We start from the raw sequence: 16,089 nt of genomic DNA on the forward strand, positions 1-16,089 counted from the left end.
GTAGTGAGTGGAAACGCCAACCGGATGCTTCACATTTATACATCCGGTGAAATATGTGTCTCATTGTTCTATCTGTGCCACCACCGTAATTCTGAGTCGTAGGCTATGAAACAGGAAACGCACTGGAAATTGTACAGTGTTTGTATAATATAAATCGTTTTGCATTGCTCGGACAGCAATAACGAACGAATGCGGACAGACAGGTGAGACTGAGTGCAGCGATGATTCACGAAGGAAATATCCTGACTACTTATATCCTCTTCATCTGATGTTGATGCTATTAACGTCACTGGCGTGATTTTCAAACTGGTAAGGCTAATTGTATGTACAATTCTCATTTAAATAGCCTATAGAGTGGAGAAGGCACATCTAAATTAGGCTACTACACATTTATTAGGGTAGATATTTAGGGTACATTATCATTTCGCATATTCCTTTAAGATGCATCACACGACAAACTCATATTGCGGAAACATTGTAAATAGAGAGTTAAAACAGCAATATGGCCGCGTAGGTCGTTCGGTTCCTTCCAGATCTGAGACGCATAAAGTCTTGTAAAGCTAATGATTCGTCACCGAGAGCGTGGATGATATTTTCGCCTTTCGAGCCCTATAAGCCCTAGTCCTCCGTATGTTGACTCACTTAAAATGATGTTGTCATTAGCTATGCTGCCTACTCGGCAAGGTGCGATAGATATATCACTGCGCTATTCAACTGACACATTTATTATTTTAGTGTGTGCTGTGATGCTCCTATAGAGGCTGATGCGCTTGAGTTCATTCATTGCAAATGAAACCCGTGGAATGACGTAATGCTTGGCGATAGGCCTACTATCATCTATGTATTTGCATTTCGTTTAGGTTGACCTTATTATATTAAAAACGCTGATATGCCTAATAATGCAGATGATATAGCTCAGGCCGTTTGGCATTTGATGATGGGTGATCATCACCGTCATCTATGGAGCGCAGTTTGGGTATTTTTGTGTCAAAAAAGATATACCTCAAATAACACTAATTGACGTGTCAAATAAGCTTTTATTTTGAAGAGTCAAATAACAAAATGATATTTTAGACTGTCTTGGGCGCTGAATTTGCATGCGCCAAGCACTATGGTCTGTAGCACTGTCAAAGTGAGAAAAAAAGTCTGCAAACAAGCACACACAGGCCACGATGTGTTTACAGTAGCGTGTTGGTAATAAACCATTATTTGTTCGATCGAATGGGACAAGGTCTGTGTGAGCATCTGAAATGTTAGCCAAGTAGTGCAACATTCTCCCCGACATGCAACCAGACACGGGGAGAAAAGATTGATCCTGCAGCTTCTGCCAGCCATATCCCAAACAGTTGCATATAATTAATCCTAGCTAGTCAAAATGCAGAATAAATAAGGATTTTGTCAACTTTGATGACCGTTTGGAAACTGGAGGTAGGCTATTTCTCTGCTGCGTTGACTTCGGTTTGCAGTATGACAAAGTCACTCACATATCTTTGATGCAGATGTTTTTAGCAACTTATTGGGGGTACCTAGTTAACCCTCAATGTAAACAGCCTGAAAACAATGAGCAGAAACTACAATAATTGTCAATATTCTTAGCAATGGTATTACTTAGGCAGCCACGTGTTTTCTCCTATTAAAATCGAACTTCCATTCATGAAAATAACTAGCTACTTAACGAACTAAACCAGCTAGATAGTAGGCCTTTTGCCCCGAGCCACAGATACTTTGAGGATATAGGACACTCCGTTGGAATTGTATTCACGTCCATTGTGTACGTTGCCCAGACGTCGTCAATGGGTTGCGCGTTGCATTCTGGGACAAGGAGTGTCCAATGACTGAATGGGAGTCATTTGGGCACTAGCTCAAAAACCCAACAAAAAGTATAACATTACAACTATTTTCCGAGATTTGAGATCATTTTCTTGTTCTTTGTAATATCGTATAGCTTTGGAATCCTGACATTACGTACGTTCGAGGAAAATATGCACATTAATCGACTCATACCTCGACTCTTGAGTAGGGGGTTGAATGACGATAGGCTTAGCAACCGTGGTACCTGGCATGATAACGTGAACGCGATTGGTCGACAGTATGCTGAGTGGGGCGTTAAACGTTTTGCAGGTTCATTGGCCAATGGGATCTCCTTTCAATTCAATTCAAGGGCTTTATTGGCATGGAAAACAATGTGTTAACATTGCCAAAGCAAGTGAGGTAGATAATATACAAAAGTGAAATAAACAATCAAAATTAACAGTAAACATTACACATACAGAAGTTTCAAAACAATAAAGACATTACAAATGTCATATATATATACAGTGTTTTAACAATGTACAAATGTTTAAAGGACACAAGATAAAATAAATAAGCATAAATATGGGTTGTATTTACAATGGTGTTTGTTCTTCACTGGTTGCCCTTTTCTCGTGGCAACAAGTCACAAATCTTGCTGCTGTGATGGCACACTGTGGAATTTCACCCAGTAGATATGGGAGTTTATCAAAATTGGATTTGTTTTTGAATTCTTTGTGGATCTGTGTAATCTGGGGGAAATATGTCTCTCTAATATGGTCATACATTGGGCAGGAGGTTAGGAAGTGCAGCTCAGTTTCCACCTCATTTTGTGGGCAGTGAGCACATAGCCTGTCTTCTCTTGAGAGCCATTTGAGCCAGGCGGCCCAAACTGTTGCATATACCCTGACTCTGCCTGCAATGAACGCAAGAGAAGTGACACAATTTCAACTGGTTATTATTGCCTACTAACCTTGATTTCTTTTAGCTAAATATGCAGGTTTAAAAATATATACTTCTGTGTATTGATTTTAAGAAAGGCATTGGTGTTTATGGTTAGGTACATGTTGGAGCAACGACAGTCCTTTTTCGCGAATGCGCACTGCATCGATTATATGCAACGCAGGACACGCTAGATAAACTAGTAATATCATCAACCATGTGTAGTTATAACTAGTGATTATGATTGATTAAGTTTAATGCTAGCTAGAAACTTACCTTGGCTTCTTACTGCATTCACATAACAGGCGGGCTCCTCATGAGGCAGGTGGTTAGAGCGTTGGACTAGTTAACCGTAAGGTTGCAAGATTGAATCCCTGAGCTGACAAGGTAAAAATCTGTCGTCCTGCCCCTGAACAAGGCAGTTAAACCCACCGTTCCTAGGCCGTCATTGAAAATAAGCATTTGTTGTTAACTGACTTGCCTAGTTAAATAAAGGTGTAATTTTTTTTTTTTTTTACCGATTTCCGATTGTTATGAAAACTTGAAAATCAGCCCTAATTAATCGGCCATTCCGATTAATCGGTCGACCTCTAACCATTACTACGATCAATTTCATAATAACCACAGCTTTACCCTTATGATGGCTTAGTAGACCCGCCCATTCTGATTTACGGTAAGCTGTAGCCTAAGCTATATCTGCAAATGTAATTTAATGATCAATGTAAAGCCAGTTTCAGGTTGGATATTCGCCCATTCTGATTTACGGTAAACTGTAGCCTAAGCCCATATAGCTGTACATGTAATTTAATGATCAATGTAAAGCCAGTTTCAGGTTGGATATTCGAACCTCAATAGCTTTCAAACCACTTGAGTCACAGACTCCAAATAAGTGTCATGATGTTGGAAAAAATGCTCACTTATTTTCACGATTTTGAAATGACTTCGCTTTGCAAAGCTAATAAATGTGTAAATGTGAGCAGCATTTTGTTTTCCTAGTTGGATTAGTTAGTACAAATGTTTTTTTATTCTCGAATTTCAATAGCTCCTTGGTCGTGTGACCTACTGACCTCAAGGTTCAGAATGTCCCCTCAGTGGGCCTACACATTGCACACCCTTTAGTTTGTCCCTTTTCATCTCACACAATTTTACCGGTACATGGATTTTTCCAATTTTCTCATTTCAATAGCTCCTACCGGACTCAAACAAGGTTCAGAATTTCCACTGACTGCCATTATATATTGCACACCCTTTGGTTTGTCTGTTTTCATCTCACACAATTTTACATGGATTTTTCCAACATTCTAATTTCAATAGTTCCTTGGTCATGTGACCTACTGACTTCAAACAAGGTTCAGAATGTACTCTGTGGGCCTACATATTGCACACCGTTTAGTTTGTCCATTTTCACCTCACACGTTTTTATATGAATTTTCAATGTTTTTCAATGTTTCTAATTTCAATAGCTCCTTGATCATGTGACCTACTGGACTCAAACAAGGTTCAGAATATCCACTGACTACCCTTCTATATTGCACATTTTAATCTCACACGATTTTACATTAATTTGCCTGCTCTGCCCCCTGAAGGACAGTTTCACTCGCACACCTATTCACGGGCCTTCTCCTTGTGGCCTTCCTGACTTCCAGGCTGTCCCTGCCAGCCTGCCTGCCCTCTCCCTGGGCCTGAGAGTGTATAGCTTACTCCCTGGAACTACAGACCTCCAGGCCTCCACACCTATTCTCCCTACCCGGTCAACACCCCTCTCCCTCGGCCTTAGAGTATAGCTTACTCCCTGGAATTACTAAGACGTCTATAGTTCTGCTGTCAAAAAAAACATGTTTGGTAGAGTTCATTTAGTCCTTGAAGGGAGGGTGTTAAAAGTCAAACCCATTTTGTCTGGAAGGATTGCTTATCCTACTACAGAGCATAACAGACAGAATATTAAGGAACCAACTAGCTAACTCTCTATGATTGTTCTTCTCTCCACAGGGGAAGCAGCAGTTAATGCTTCACTTTGTTTAATATTCAGGCAGAGACAGGTAAATAAATACCTCTGGGATTTTTATCTGATAAAATCATCAGTAGATTAAGTTAACTTTTTCTGAAAATATGGAGAAATCGCTCCATTTCCTGGTTACTAAATATCTTAAAAGTTGCCTAATTTCACTTTGTGACAATGTATTCCCAATGTGTTGAGAATCATTGTACCATCTAAACTGCTGTGAAATATATTTTTCAACAACCCAAAATATTGTATTTGTAGCTGGTGTACAAAACCAAAAGTATAGGATGCAAAACAAAACTTAAGAACTGGAAACATCAAAATAGCGCAGCTCTACCGCTTCTTAGACTTGCTTTCAATGGAAAAATTACAGATCTATAGCTTTTTTTGAGGAAAATCCTTTGAATAACCCTTTTTGGGTCCATGTAGAACCTTTTTGGTTCCAGGTAGAACTCTTTGGGTTCCATGTAGGAACCTTTCCACAGAAAGGGTTCTACCTGGAACCAAAACAGGTTTTTCAAAGAGTTCTCCTATGGGGACATCCAAAGAACCCTTTTTCTCTAAGAGTGTATGTGTTGTACATTATTGAACATTCCATATATGATACATACATACTTAGAGTGATGAGTGTATAGAGTATACAGGATCAGTTAGATTCATATTTTGCACTACTGCTTTAACTTGAATGTACAAAGGCTATAATGGACCTTGATAATGTATACAATGGTTACAATGATGTATAGTCATTATAGGTATGTAATGAGTAGGTAATGCATGCTTGCTGGTTTATTTCCCCAGAATGTTAGAGGGCAGAGAAGACTGATAATGTATATTGTCTACAATGATGATGTAATTACGTAGTGAGAAGGTAATGTGTGCTTATTGCCTGTTGTGATATCCCCCCCCCCCCCCCCCAGAATGATAGAAGAACGCAGTAAACGAGGCACGGCCATGGTGGAGAGGAGACAACTCTTCATGGAGATGAGTGAGTAGACGGAGCTCCAGAGCCAAACTTTTACTATTCATTTACACACTGTTATAATCTGCTGTGCACAGTGAAGCATTATACTGTACATTCCCCTTTACATCAGGGATTCCTCAAAGAGGATCTGCAGAGGTACTGCAGGGGGTCCGAGGCCAGATCTCCAAATGCATATATTAACATTTTTGTTTTTACATTTGCAACAGCAGATTAAACAAATCTTGGCTAAGGGATCCGTGGAATAAGTTTACAGGGTGTAATACAATACAATGTCCTATTATTCATCTACAATGTATGTTCTTAACCCTGGGCAACATGGGCCTGGGAGGCTCACAGGGATATTGGTATCCACAGTTACTCCACCAATTATACATTTTTCAACTCGATAGTTCTTGTATTCCCCCAAGATGATTTTATTTTCACATACAGTCAGAAGTTTACATACACTTAGGTTGGAGTCATTAAAACTAGTTTTTCAACCACTCCACAAATGTCTTGTTAACAAACTATAGTTTTGGCAATTTGGTTAGGACATCTACTTTAAGTCATTTTTCCAACAATTGTTTACAGACAGATTATTTCACTTATAATTCACTATATCACAATTCCAGTGTGTCAGAAGTTTACATACGCTAAGTTGACTGTGCCTTTAAACAGCTTTGAAAATTCCAGAAAATGATGTCATGGCTTTAGAAGCGTCTGATAGGCTAATTGACATCATTTGAGAGGTGTACCTGTGGATGTATTTCAAGGCCTACCTTCAAACTCAGTGCCTCTTTGCTTAACATCATGGGAAGTCTGGTTCATCCTTGGGAGCAATTTTCAAACCCCTGAAAGTACCATGTTCATCTGTACAAACAATAGTACACAAGTATAAACACCATGGGACCACGCAGCCATCATACCTCTCAGGAAGGAGACGCGTTCTGCCTCCTAGAGATGAAAGTTCTTTGGTGCGAAAAGTGCAAATCAATCCCAGAACAACAGCAAAGGTACAAAAGGTACAAAAGTATCTATATCCACAGTAAAACGAGTCCTATATTGACATGACCTGAAAGGCTGCTCAGCAAGGAAGAAGCCACTGCTCCAAAACCGCCATGAAAAGCCAGACTACGGTTTGTAACTGCACATCGGGACAAAGATCACACTTTTTGTGAAATGTCCTCTGGTCTGATGAAACAAATATAACTGGCCATAATGACTATTGTTATGTTTAGAGGAGAAAGGGAGAGGCTTGCAAGCCGAAGAACAACATCCCAACCGTGAAGCACGGGGGTGGCAGCATCATGTTGTGGGGGTGCTTTGCCACAGGAGGGACTGGTGCACTTCAAAAAATAGATGGCTTCATGAGGATGGGAAATTATGTGGATATATTGAAACAACATCTCAAGATATCAGTCAGGAAGTTAAAGCTTAGTCGCAAATGGGGCTTCCAAATTGACAATGATCCCAAGCATACTTCCAAAGGCAAAATGGCTTAAGGACAACAAAGTCGAGGTATTGGAGTGGCCATCACAAAGCCCTGACTTCAATCCTATAGAAAATTTGTGTGCAGAACTGAAAAAGTGTGTGCGATCAAGGATCCTAAAAAACTGACTCAGATACACCAGCTCTGTCAGGAGGAATGGGCCAAAATTCACCCAACTTATTGTGGGAAGCTTGTGGAAGGCTACCTGAAACGTTTGACCCAAGTTAAACAATTTAAAGGCAGTGCTACCAAATACTAAATGAGTGTATGTAAACTTCTGACCCACTGGGAATGTGATGAAAGAAATAAAAGCTGAAATAAATCATTCTCTCTAATATTATTCTGACATTTCACATTCTTAAAATAAAGTGGTGATCCTAACTGACCTAAGACAGGGAATGTCTACTAGGATTAAATGTCAGGAATTGTGAGTTTAAATGTATTTGGCTAAGGTTAATGAAAACTTAAATGCACTGTAATTTAAGCTTTAAAACGGCAAAGCTTTCTTTCTGCCGCATGGCAAAATGTGTAGAATTGCAGGGTATTAGCTTTAAAGCTGCAACATTGCATTTTTGTTCCCCTTGACAAAATGTGTATCATTGCATTAAATTTGCTTGAAAACTGCAAAAATGTATCTCCGATGCCAAGAGAGAGCCTTTAAAATTGCCTTTGCCAGGGCCCTAGACTTGGTTCATCCGGCAATGCACTGCCAAAGTCATAGTACAACTCCTTGTATGCTATTGTTTTTTTAACTTGAGTTGTGTTCTGACTATAAAGGGGTCCCTGATGAATTTGCTATCACAAAAGGGGTCCCCGGCCCCAAAACGTTTGAGAACCCCTTCACTACATGCACTGTCTGAGTGAAATCTCCAGAGGAAAACCAGTACTAATCATTCACACTGCTGTGTCTTAGCCAAGCCATTCACGTTACACTGTACAGTACACTCCCCATACAGTGGGTTTTGTGTGTGTGTGTGCGGTTGTGTTAGTTTGTTGATTCATCTTTTTATTTTTATCAGGGGGACAAAACTTTGACGTCATCAGACTGTCAACCTATAGGACGGCCTGCAAGCTAAGATTCGTGCAGAAAAGATGCAACCGTAAGTACTCGCTGTCGGGCTCTTTTAGTTTCCTTTACTGAGATCTTACTCTCCTAACTTATTGAACTGTACACACAACAATGTCACATATGTTTGTTTCAAATACGGTACACTTGAACGTAATTAGTTCATTTAGAAGAAATCTATTATCTTGTCAATCTTTCCCCTCCTCCTCCCAGTGCACCTGGTGGATGTGTGGAACATGATCGAGGCGTTCCGTGACAGCGGTTTGAACACACTGGACCACAACGCAGAGATTAACGTGTCTAGACTGGAGACCATCTTGTCCTCCATCTACTACCAGCTCAACAAGCGTCTTCCCACCGTGCACCAGATCAACGTAGAGCAGTCCATCAGTCTGCTCCTCAACTTCATGGTGGCTACATATGACAGGTGCACTACATTAGACAGAGGATATACATTTGATATAGAATATTACATACACTATACACTGAGTGGACAAAACATTAGGAACACCTGCTCTTTCCATGACATAGACTGACCAGATGAATCCAGGTGAAAGCTATGATCTCTTATTGATGACGCTTGTTAAATCCACTTCAATCAGTGTAGACGAAGGGGAGGAGACAGGTTAAAGAGGGATTTTTAATCCTTGAGACAATTGAGACATGGATTGTGTATGTGTGCCATTCAGAGGGTGATTGGGAAGACAAAAGATTTAAATGCCTTTGAACGGAGTATGATACTAGATGCCAGGTGCACCGGTTTGTGTCAAGAACTGCAACGCTGCTGGGTTTTTCACACTCAATGGTTTCCCGTGTGTATCAAGAAGGGTCCACCACCCAAAGGACATCCAGCCAACTTGACACAACTGTGGGAAGCATTGGAGTCAACATGGAACGCTTTTGACATCTTGTTGAGTCCATGCCCTAACAAATTTAGGCTGTTCTCAGGGCAAAAGGGGTGCAACTCAATATTAGGAAGATGTTCTTAATGTTTCGTACATTGTGTTGTAACGACGACGCAGGGAGTCAGGAAGCAGTTGCAGATGGTGAGTTTTTAATAATAACGAATGTGGAGAGTTACCAAACAAGAGAAGTGTCTGGACATGAAAACAGAACCAATACTGCCTGATGACGGAGGTTGGTGAGGGCTATATGAAGGGAGAGTAATCAGGGTCATGATGAAGTCCAGGTGTGCGTTACCATAGGGAGCAGGTGTGTGCAATGATGGTTGCCAGGTGTGTGCAATGATGGTTGCCAGGTGTGTGCAATGATGGTTGCCAGGTGTGCGCAATGTGGGTTGCCAGGACCGGTGGTTTGTCGACCGGCGACATCGAGCGCCAGAGGGAGCAGGATGACGTGTATACATTTGCTTTGAACTGCTGTATGAAAAGTGCATGTACATGTCTGTAGATTTAAGTATGGTGCAACACCTTATTTTCAGAACAAGACATTTTTTTTATTTGTATTTTTTTTTACCCCTTTTTCTTGATATCCAATTGGTAGTTAGTCTTGTCCCATCTCTGCAACTCCCCTACGGACTTGAGAGAGGCGAAGGTCGAGAGCCATGCTTCCTCCGAAACATGAACGTGCTAAGCCACACTGCTTGCTTAACCCGGAAGCCAGCCGCACCAATGTGTTGGAGGAAACACCGTCCAGTTAGTGACCAAAGTCAGCTTGCAGGCGCCTGGCCTGCCACAAGGAGTAGCTAGAGTGTGATGGGACAAGGAAATCCCATCCTGCCATACCCTCCCCTAACGCAGACGCCGCTGGGCCAATTGTCTGCCGCCTCATGGGTCTCCCAGTCATGGCCGGCTGTGAGACAGCCTGGGATCAAACCCAGGTCTGTAGTGACGCCTCAAGCACTGAGATGCTGCACCACTCGGGAGGCCCACAAGATATAATTTCTTACTATGGAATACATATATTTAACAGATGTTATTGCGGGTGTAGCGAAGTGCTTGTGTTCCTAGTTCCAAAAGTGCAATAATATCTAACAATACACACATCTGAAAATAATGGAGTTAATTAAGAAATATAGAAATATTAGGAAGAGCAATGTTGGAGTCCAGACTGTAAATATATCAAATTAATGTGTCTGTGTCTACCTGGACTAAAGTAATCAGTATGCTGGACTGAACTGTGAGCTCTCCCCTTCAAATGATTCTGGGCCTTCAGACAACATGGTCAAGATAGATTCAGAAGTTCTATATTGTGGTCAACAAGCTAAAGCTATCAAATCATGGGGGGGAAAGTATTTGCTTTATTGAACAGGGAAGAGGCTTCTCCTTTGTCAGTATGATGAGTGTGTGTGTTTCAGTTGTGAATAGATACATTTTCCAAATTGTTTGTTTGTGTGTTTAGTGAAGGCCACGGGAAGCTGAGCATTTTCTCGATGAAGGCAATGTTGGCGACTATGTGTGGAGGGAAAATAGTGGACAAACTACGTTGTAAGTATATCTTCATGAACTTAGCCCAGGGTAGAGGTCACAGTTAAAGCAACCTAAAGGACAGTGAACAGCAGTAGTCACACTGTTTAATTTGATGGCTTTGTTTGTATCAGACAACAGGAAATCATTTGAGACATTTGAATACATGTAGACTACAACAGGGGTTCTTAAAGTGGGGGGGACTCAAAGTTGCGTCCGTGGCCAGATCTCAAAATTATATGTAAAAAAAAAAAAAAAAAAAAGAAAGTGTTCTCATTTTATTTGAATGAATATTACTAACAACATATTAGACATGTTGGTCACATGGAATACATTTAGAGGGTGTAATGCAATACAATGTCATATTATTCATCTACAATGTATGTTCTTAACCCTGGGCAACATGGGCCTGGGAGGCTCACATGGATATTAACATTGATTACATTTAGATATTTTTGTTATTGGCCTACACGCAATACCCCATAATGTCAAAGTGGAATTATGTTTTTTGCAATGTTTACTCATTAATAAAAATGTAAAAGCTGAACAAGTCACATAAGTTGCATGGACTCTGTGTGCAATAATAGTTTAATGACTACCTCATCTCTGTACCCCACACATAAAAATTATCTGTAAGATCCCTCAGTCAAGCAGTGAATTTCAAATATAGATTCAACCACAAAGACCAGGGAGGTTTTCCAATGCCTCGCAAAGAAGGGCACCTGTTGGTAGATTGGTAAAAATGTTTTAATAAATCAGACCTTGAATATCCCTTTGAGCATGGTGAAGTTATTAATTACACTTTGGATGGTGTATCAATACACCCAGTCATTACAAATATACAGGTGTCCTTCCTAACTCAGTTGCCAGAGAGGAAGGAAATCGCTCAGGGATTTCATCATGAGGCCAATGGTGACTTTAAAACAGAGTTTAATGGCTGTGATAGGAGAACTGAGGACGGATCAACAACATTGTAATTACTCCACAATACTAACCTAAATGACAGAGTGAAAAGGAAGCCTGTACAGAATAAAAATATTCCAAAACATGCATCCTGTTTGCGACAAAGCATTAAAGTAATACTGCAAAAATGTGGCAAAGCAATTCACTTTTTGTCCTAAATACAACGTGTTGTGTTTGGGGCAAATCCAATACAACACAATACTGAGTACCACTCTCCATATTTTCAAGTATAGTGGTGGCTGCATCATGTTATGGGTATGCTTGTAATCATTAAGGACTGGGGAGTTTTTCCAGGTTAAAAAAAATTATAAATGGAATGGAGCTAAGCACAGGCAGAATCCTAAAGGAAAACCTGGTTCAGTTCCCTTTCCTCCAGACACTGGGAGATGAATTCATCTTTCAACAGGACGAGAACATAAAACACAAAGACAAATTTACGCTAGAGTTGCTTACTGAGAAGACAGTGAATGTTCCTGAGTGGCCGAGTTACAGTTTTGACTTAAATCATCTTGAAAATCTAGGGCAACACATGAAAATGGTTGTCTAGCAATGGTCAATAACCAATTTGACAGAGCTTGAAGAATTTTGGAAAGAATAATGGGCAAATGTTGCACAATCCAGGTGTGGAAAGCTCTTAGACTTCCCCAACAATTCACAGCTGTAATTGTTGCCAAAAGTGATTCTAAAATTGATTGACTCGGGTTGAATACTGATCTAATCAAGATATATTAGTGTTTTTCGTAAGTCTTTTACAAATGTTAGTTTTCCACTTTGACATTAGAGTATTTTGTGTAGACAGTTGACCAAAAAATATATAAATCCATTTTAATCCCACTTTGTGACACAACAAATGTGGATAAAGTCAAGGGGTGTGAATACTTTCTAAAGGCACTGTAATTTAAGCTTAAAAACTGAAATGTTTTCTCTGCCTCGTGGTATTATTATTTTTTAATTGTAGGATATTATCTTGAAAAATGTGCTTAAACTGCCAGTGCCAAGACGGCCTTTAAAATGTTCCTTTCCAGGGCCCGAGACTTAAGTAAAATTCCTATTATCCTTATATATATTTTTTTTATCTCACTTGATTTGTGTTCTGATTTTTAAACTGGGTTCCTGATGAATTTGCTTTAACAAAAGGGGTACGTGGCCCCAAAAGTTTGAGAACCCCTGGGCTACAGTGTCCACAGTTGCATAAATTATACACAAAGGGACGCTGTTGAGTCACATTTCCAGCACTAACGTTGTTATAGTTTAAGATGGAAGTGTGAAGAAGGATCATAGCTCATATTCAATACATTGTAGAAATGGTGTAGATGTATGTAAACTGATGTACTGTACATCAATCTGGTGTACTCACCACCTTTCTCTCTCCCTCTCTACTTCTCTCTCTCAGGTATCTTCTCCCAGATCTCTGACTCTAATGGTGTGATGGCCTTTGCTAAGTTTGACCAGTTTCTTCGTGAAGTTCTGAAGCTACCCACAGCTGTGTTCGAGGGCCCGTCGTTTGGATACACAGAACACGCCGTACGGACATGCTTCCCTCAGCAGGTACGTTGGACATACCAAGAGGGTTTCTCTCACTGAAATAATATACGAGAGAGAGAGAGAGAGAGAGCCACACTGTGTTCAAAAACTGCAGTGTGACTAGTAAGGGATGAGGGATGAGATGAACATAGGATGAGGGAGGAACCTTGTAAATACAGTCCACAGACCATAAAAAAATCACTCCAAAAGGTTGTCTATTATTGAAGATGACCCTTTGCAGTGGTGTCCATTTCATTCACTATGGGTTACGTCCCAAGTGGCGCCCTATTCCCTATATACTGCATTACTTTTGAGCCCAATGATGTGTTTGTATTTAGAAGTTATTCTCTGTCTAACTGAATATAGAAGAAGATCTTGCTGAACACGTTTTTGGACATTTTGATGGCAGATCCTCCCCCCCAGTGTCTCGTGTGGCTACCTCTCATGCACCGACTTGCTAATGTTGAAAATGGTAACGTTTCCCCTGTTATTAGTTCTCTTGACTTTATTTTCACAGTGATTTGCCGAACACCAATAATAGTCATTCTAATCTAAGCATTTGTATCGAGAAATGGGGTAAGATTTGACTTAGGTATAATGCTTTATAACTTATTTTTAAGCATATATGTGCTATTAAAATGTCTTATAATAAATCTTATGTTATGTCTCACTGTATCAACATTTCATCAGTGGCCTACTAACCACTTCCTTGTGGTTTCCTCTAGCCTTCCATCCCGTGGAATGTTCTTATTGCCGGAGTGAAAGTATGATGGGGTTCCGTTACCGGTGCCAACAGTGCCATGGCTACCAACTCTGTCAAAGCTGCTTTTGGCGTGGCCATGCCAATGGTCCCCATAGCAACCAGCATCAGATGAAGGAGCACTCCTCTTGGGTAGGCACGGCAACCACAAAGTCTCTCTCAATTGCTTATTAAAATCCCTCCTGTCCTTTTCTCCTCCCCTTCATCTGAACTGGTTGGAAAAAGAATGGACAGGTGAAAACAATATGGCGGAAGCTCATTATTAGACTGGCTTTCAGCTGCTCAGTGCTTTCAGGTCAATACAATGAAGGAGAGGAGGCGAAGAGGAGACAGTCCTTTGAGAAAGAGACCACCTCCCACAATCACACTTATACACACCAAAGATAAGTTATGATAGTTTCATCGAATACCAAGATTCAGCCTTCCTTTGCGCTCTGACAATCTAATAGCCGTCTGCATGCATAAGCAGAGCATTGGGCTTGTTTCTACATGAACTAACCTTTATAAATATTCTGATTTATGGGTTTTTACTCATTTCAGCTAATTAAATTGAATGCTATGACAATGCCAGCATTCTCCCAATTTTCAATCAGTGTGATGTTAATTGAAGCTGGGAGAATGATTTACACTGGTTCCAAATCCAATCCTGAACTCTGTGTGCCTGCGATCAGGATGGTAATGATTATTTTATTTTGAGGGCATCATGCCCAGAATGAAATGGCTGAGCATATTTGGAAGTAGAAAAAGGTTATTTCAATTGTCAGAGAAAACATCTAGGACAAAGCAAAGAACTATGAATTTGGTCCCATTCTGCATGAACAAACCTTGTAATTCTCAGTACACTATGCATTGCATAATGTAACTGGGTATTTTAGAAATAGTTAAGGTCAATTACTATACATCTCTTTACACTACTTCTATAAGCAGTTTCCACATTATAACAGACAGGGTTGGGGTCAATTCCATTTCACTTCAATCAATTCAGGAAGTAAACTGGAATTTCTGTTTACTTCCTGAATTGACTGAATGTCCTGAATTGAATGAATTCAATTCTAATTAACCCCTAACCGTGATAAAAAAAATAGTGAATATGATGTCCACCATCTTGTTTCTGCCTCTCACAGAAGTCTCCAGCTAAAAAGCTAAGTCACGCCATCAGTAAGTCTCTGGGCTGCGTCCCCATTGGAGAGCTACCTCATCCAGTGTTCCCTGAGCAGTTAGAGAAACCCCAGGACAGCGTGCCACACACTGTGTAAGTACATTTGGACTCTTCTGTCACCACTGGACACAGATTAAGCCTTTAGTACTAGACATACGTTTACATGAGTCATTTAGCAGACTCTCTTATCCAGAGTGACTTACACTAGTGCATTCATCTTAAGATAGCGAGGTCATAAAATAGCATACCACAGTCGTAGTAAGTTCATTTTCCCTCAACAAGGTAGTTGTCACCAAAGTCAGTGCTAGTAGGGAAAGACAAGTGCTTATCATTTTTTGTTTTGGGTGGGGTAATTTAAAATACCTCTTAAAGAGGTAGAATTTCAGATGTTTTGGGAAGATGGGCAGGGACTCTGTCCTGACATTAGGGGGAGACTGGTTCCACCATTGGGGTGCCAGGACAGAGAAGAGCTTTGACTGGGCTGTGCGGGAGCTGCCCACCTAGACTAAAGAGCATATTCAAAGGAGATTGCTCATGGAACGTCTAGGCCTAATCTGTGTCCATGAAACTGCCCTCTTATGTCTACTTCACCAAGAGAGTCCATCTGTCTCTGATGTCATCAAGTGCTGCACTGTATGTTGTCCAAACTCCATAGGATAAAATCATTGGCTTTCAAGCTCGCTGCCAATTGATGGTGCATTGTCAATAGTTTCTCACTAAGATTGGAGGGCCATGATTATTTAGTTATATGTGAGAAAGCTGATGTGTTACATTGGTTTATTGAGAGATGTGCTTGCATAGAAATATAATGATATATTATATTCTAAGTCATTGGATTATATACAGTGCCTTCAGAAAGTATTCACACTCTTTGGCTTTCTCCACATTGTAGGGTGTTACAGCCATAATTTAACATGGATTAAATGTAGATTTGCTTGTCTCTGGTCTACACATGATACCCCATAATGTCAAAGTGGAATTATGTTTTTTCGAAATGTTTACAATT

General features: G+C 40.3%; 1 protein-coding gene across 6 annotated transcripts in view; it reads left to right on the forward strand.

The window, feature by feature from the left end:
• Window positions 1-63: 63 nt before the first annotated feature.
• The window catches only part of LOC115138739 (dystrobrevin beta-like), a 62,433-nt gene continuing 46,407 nt past the window's right edge, over window positions 64-16,089 (forward strand). For 4 of the 6 annotated variants that reach the window (XM_065025825.1, XM_065025829.1, XM_065025828.1 and 1 more), the window contains exons 1-9: window positions 64-309; window positions 5,653-5,720; window positions 8,205-8,285; window positions 8,465-8,678; window positions 10,613-10,698; window positions 13,034-13,188; window positions 13,531-13,636; window positions 13,890-14,056; window positions 15,049-15,176. In XM_065025825.1, the coding sequence (XP_064881897.1) occupies window positions 5,654-5,720; window positions 8,205-8,285; window positions 8,465-8,678; window positions 10,613-10,698; window positions 13,034-13,188; window positions 13,531-13,636; window positions 13,890-14,056; window positions 15,049-15,176 (1,004 nt within the window). In that variant the 5' untranslated portion in view covers window positions 64-309; window position 5,653. Of the gene's footprint in view, window positions 310-4,722; window positions 4,773-5,652; window positions 5,721-8,204; window positions 8,286-8,464; window positions 8,679-10,612; window positions 10,699-13,033; window positions 13,189-13,530; window positions 13,637-13,889; window positions 14,057-15,048; window positions 15,177-16,089 lie in introns of all 6 variants that reach the window. The other 2 variants (XM_065025826.1, XM_065025827.1) reach the window with 2 other exon arrangements.

Source organism: Oncorhynchus nerka, linkage group LG12 (genome assembly GCF_034236695.1).
Source record: "Oncorhynchus nerka isolate Pitt River linkage group LG12, Oner_Uvic_2.0, whole genome shotgun sequence".
Lineage (NCBI taxonomy): Eukaryota > Metazoa > Chordata > Actinopteri > Salmoniformes > Salmonidae > Oncorhynchus > Oncorhynchus nerka.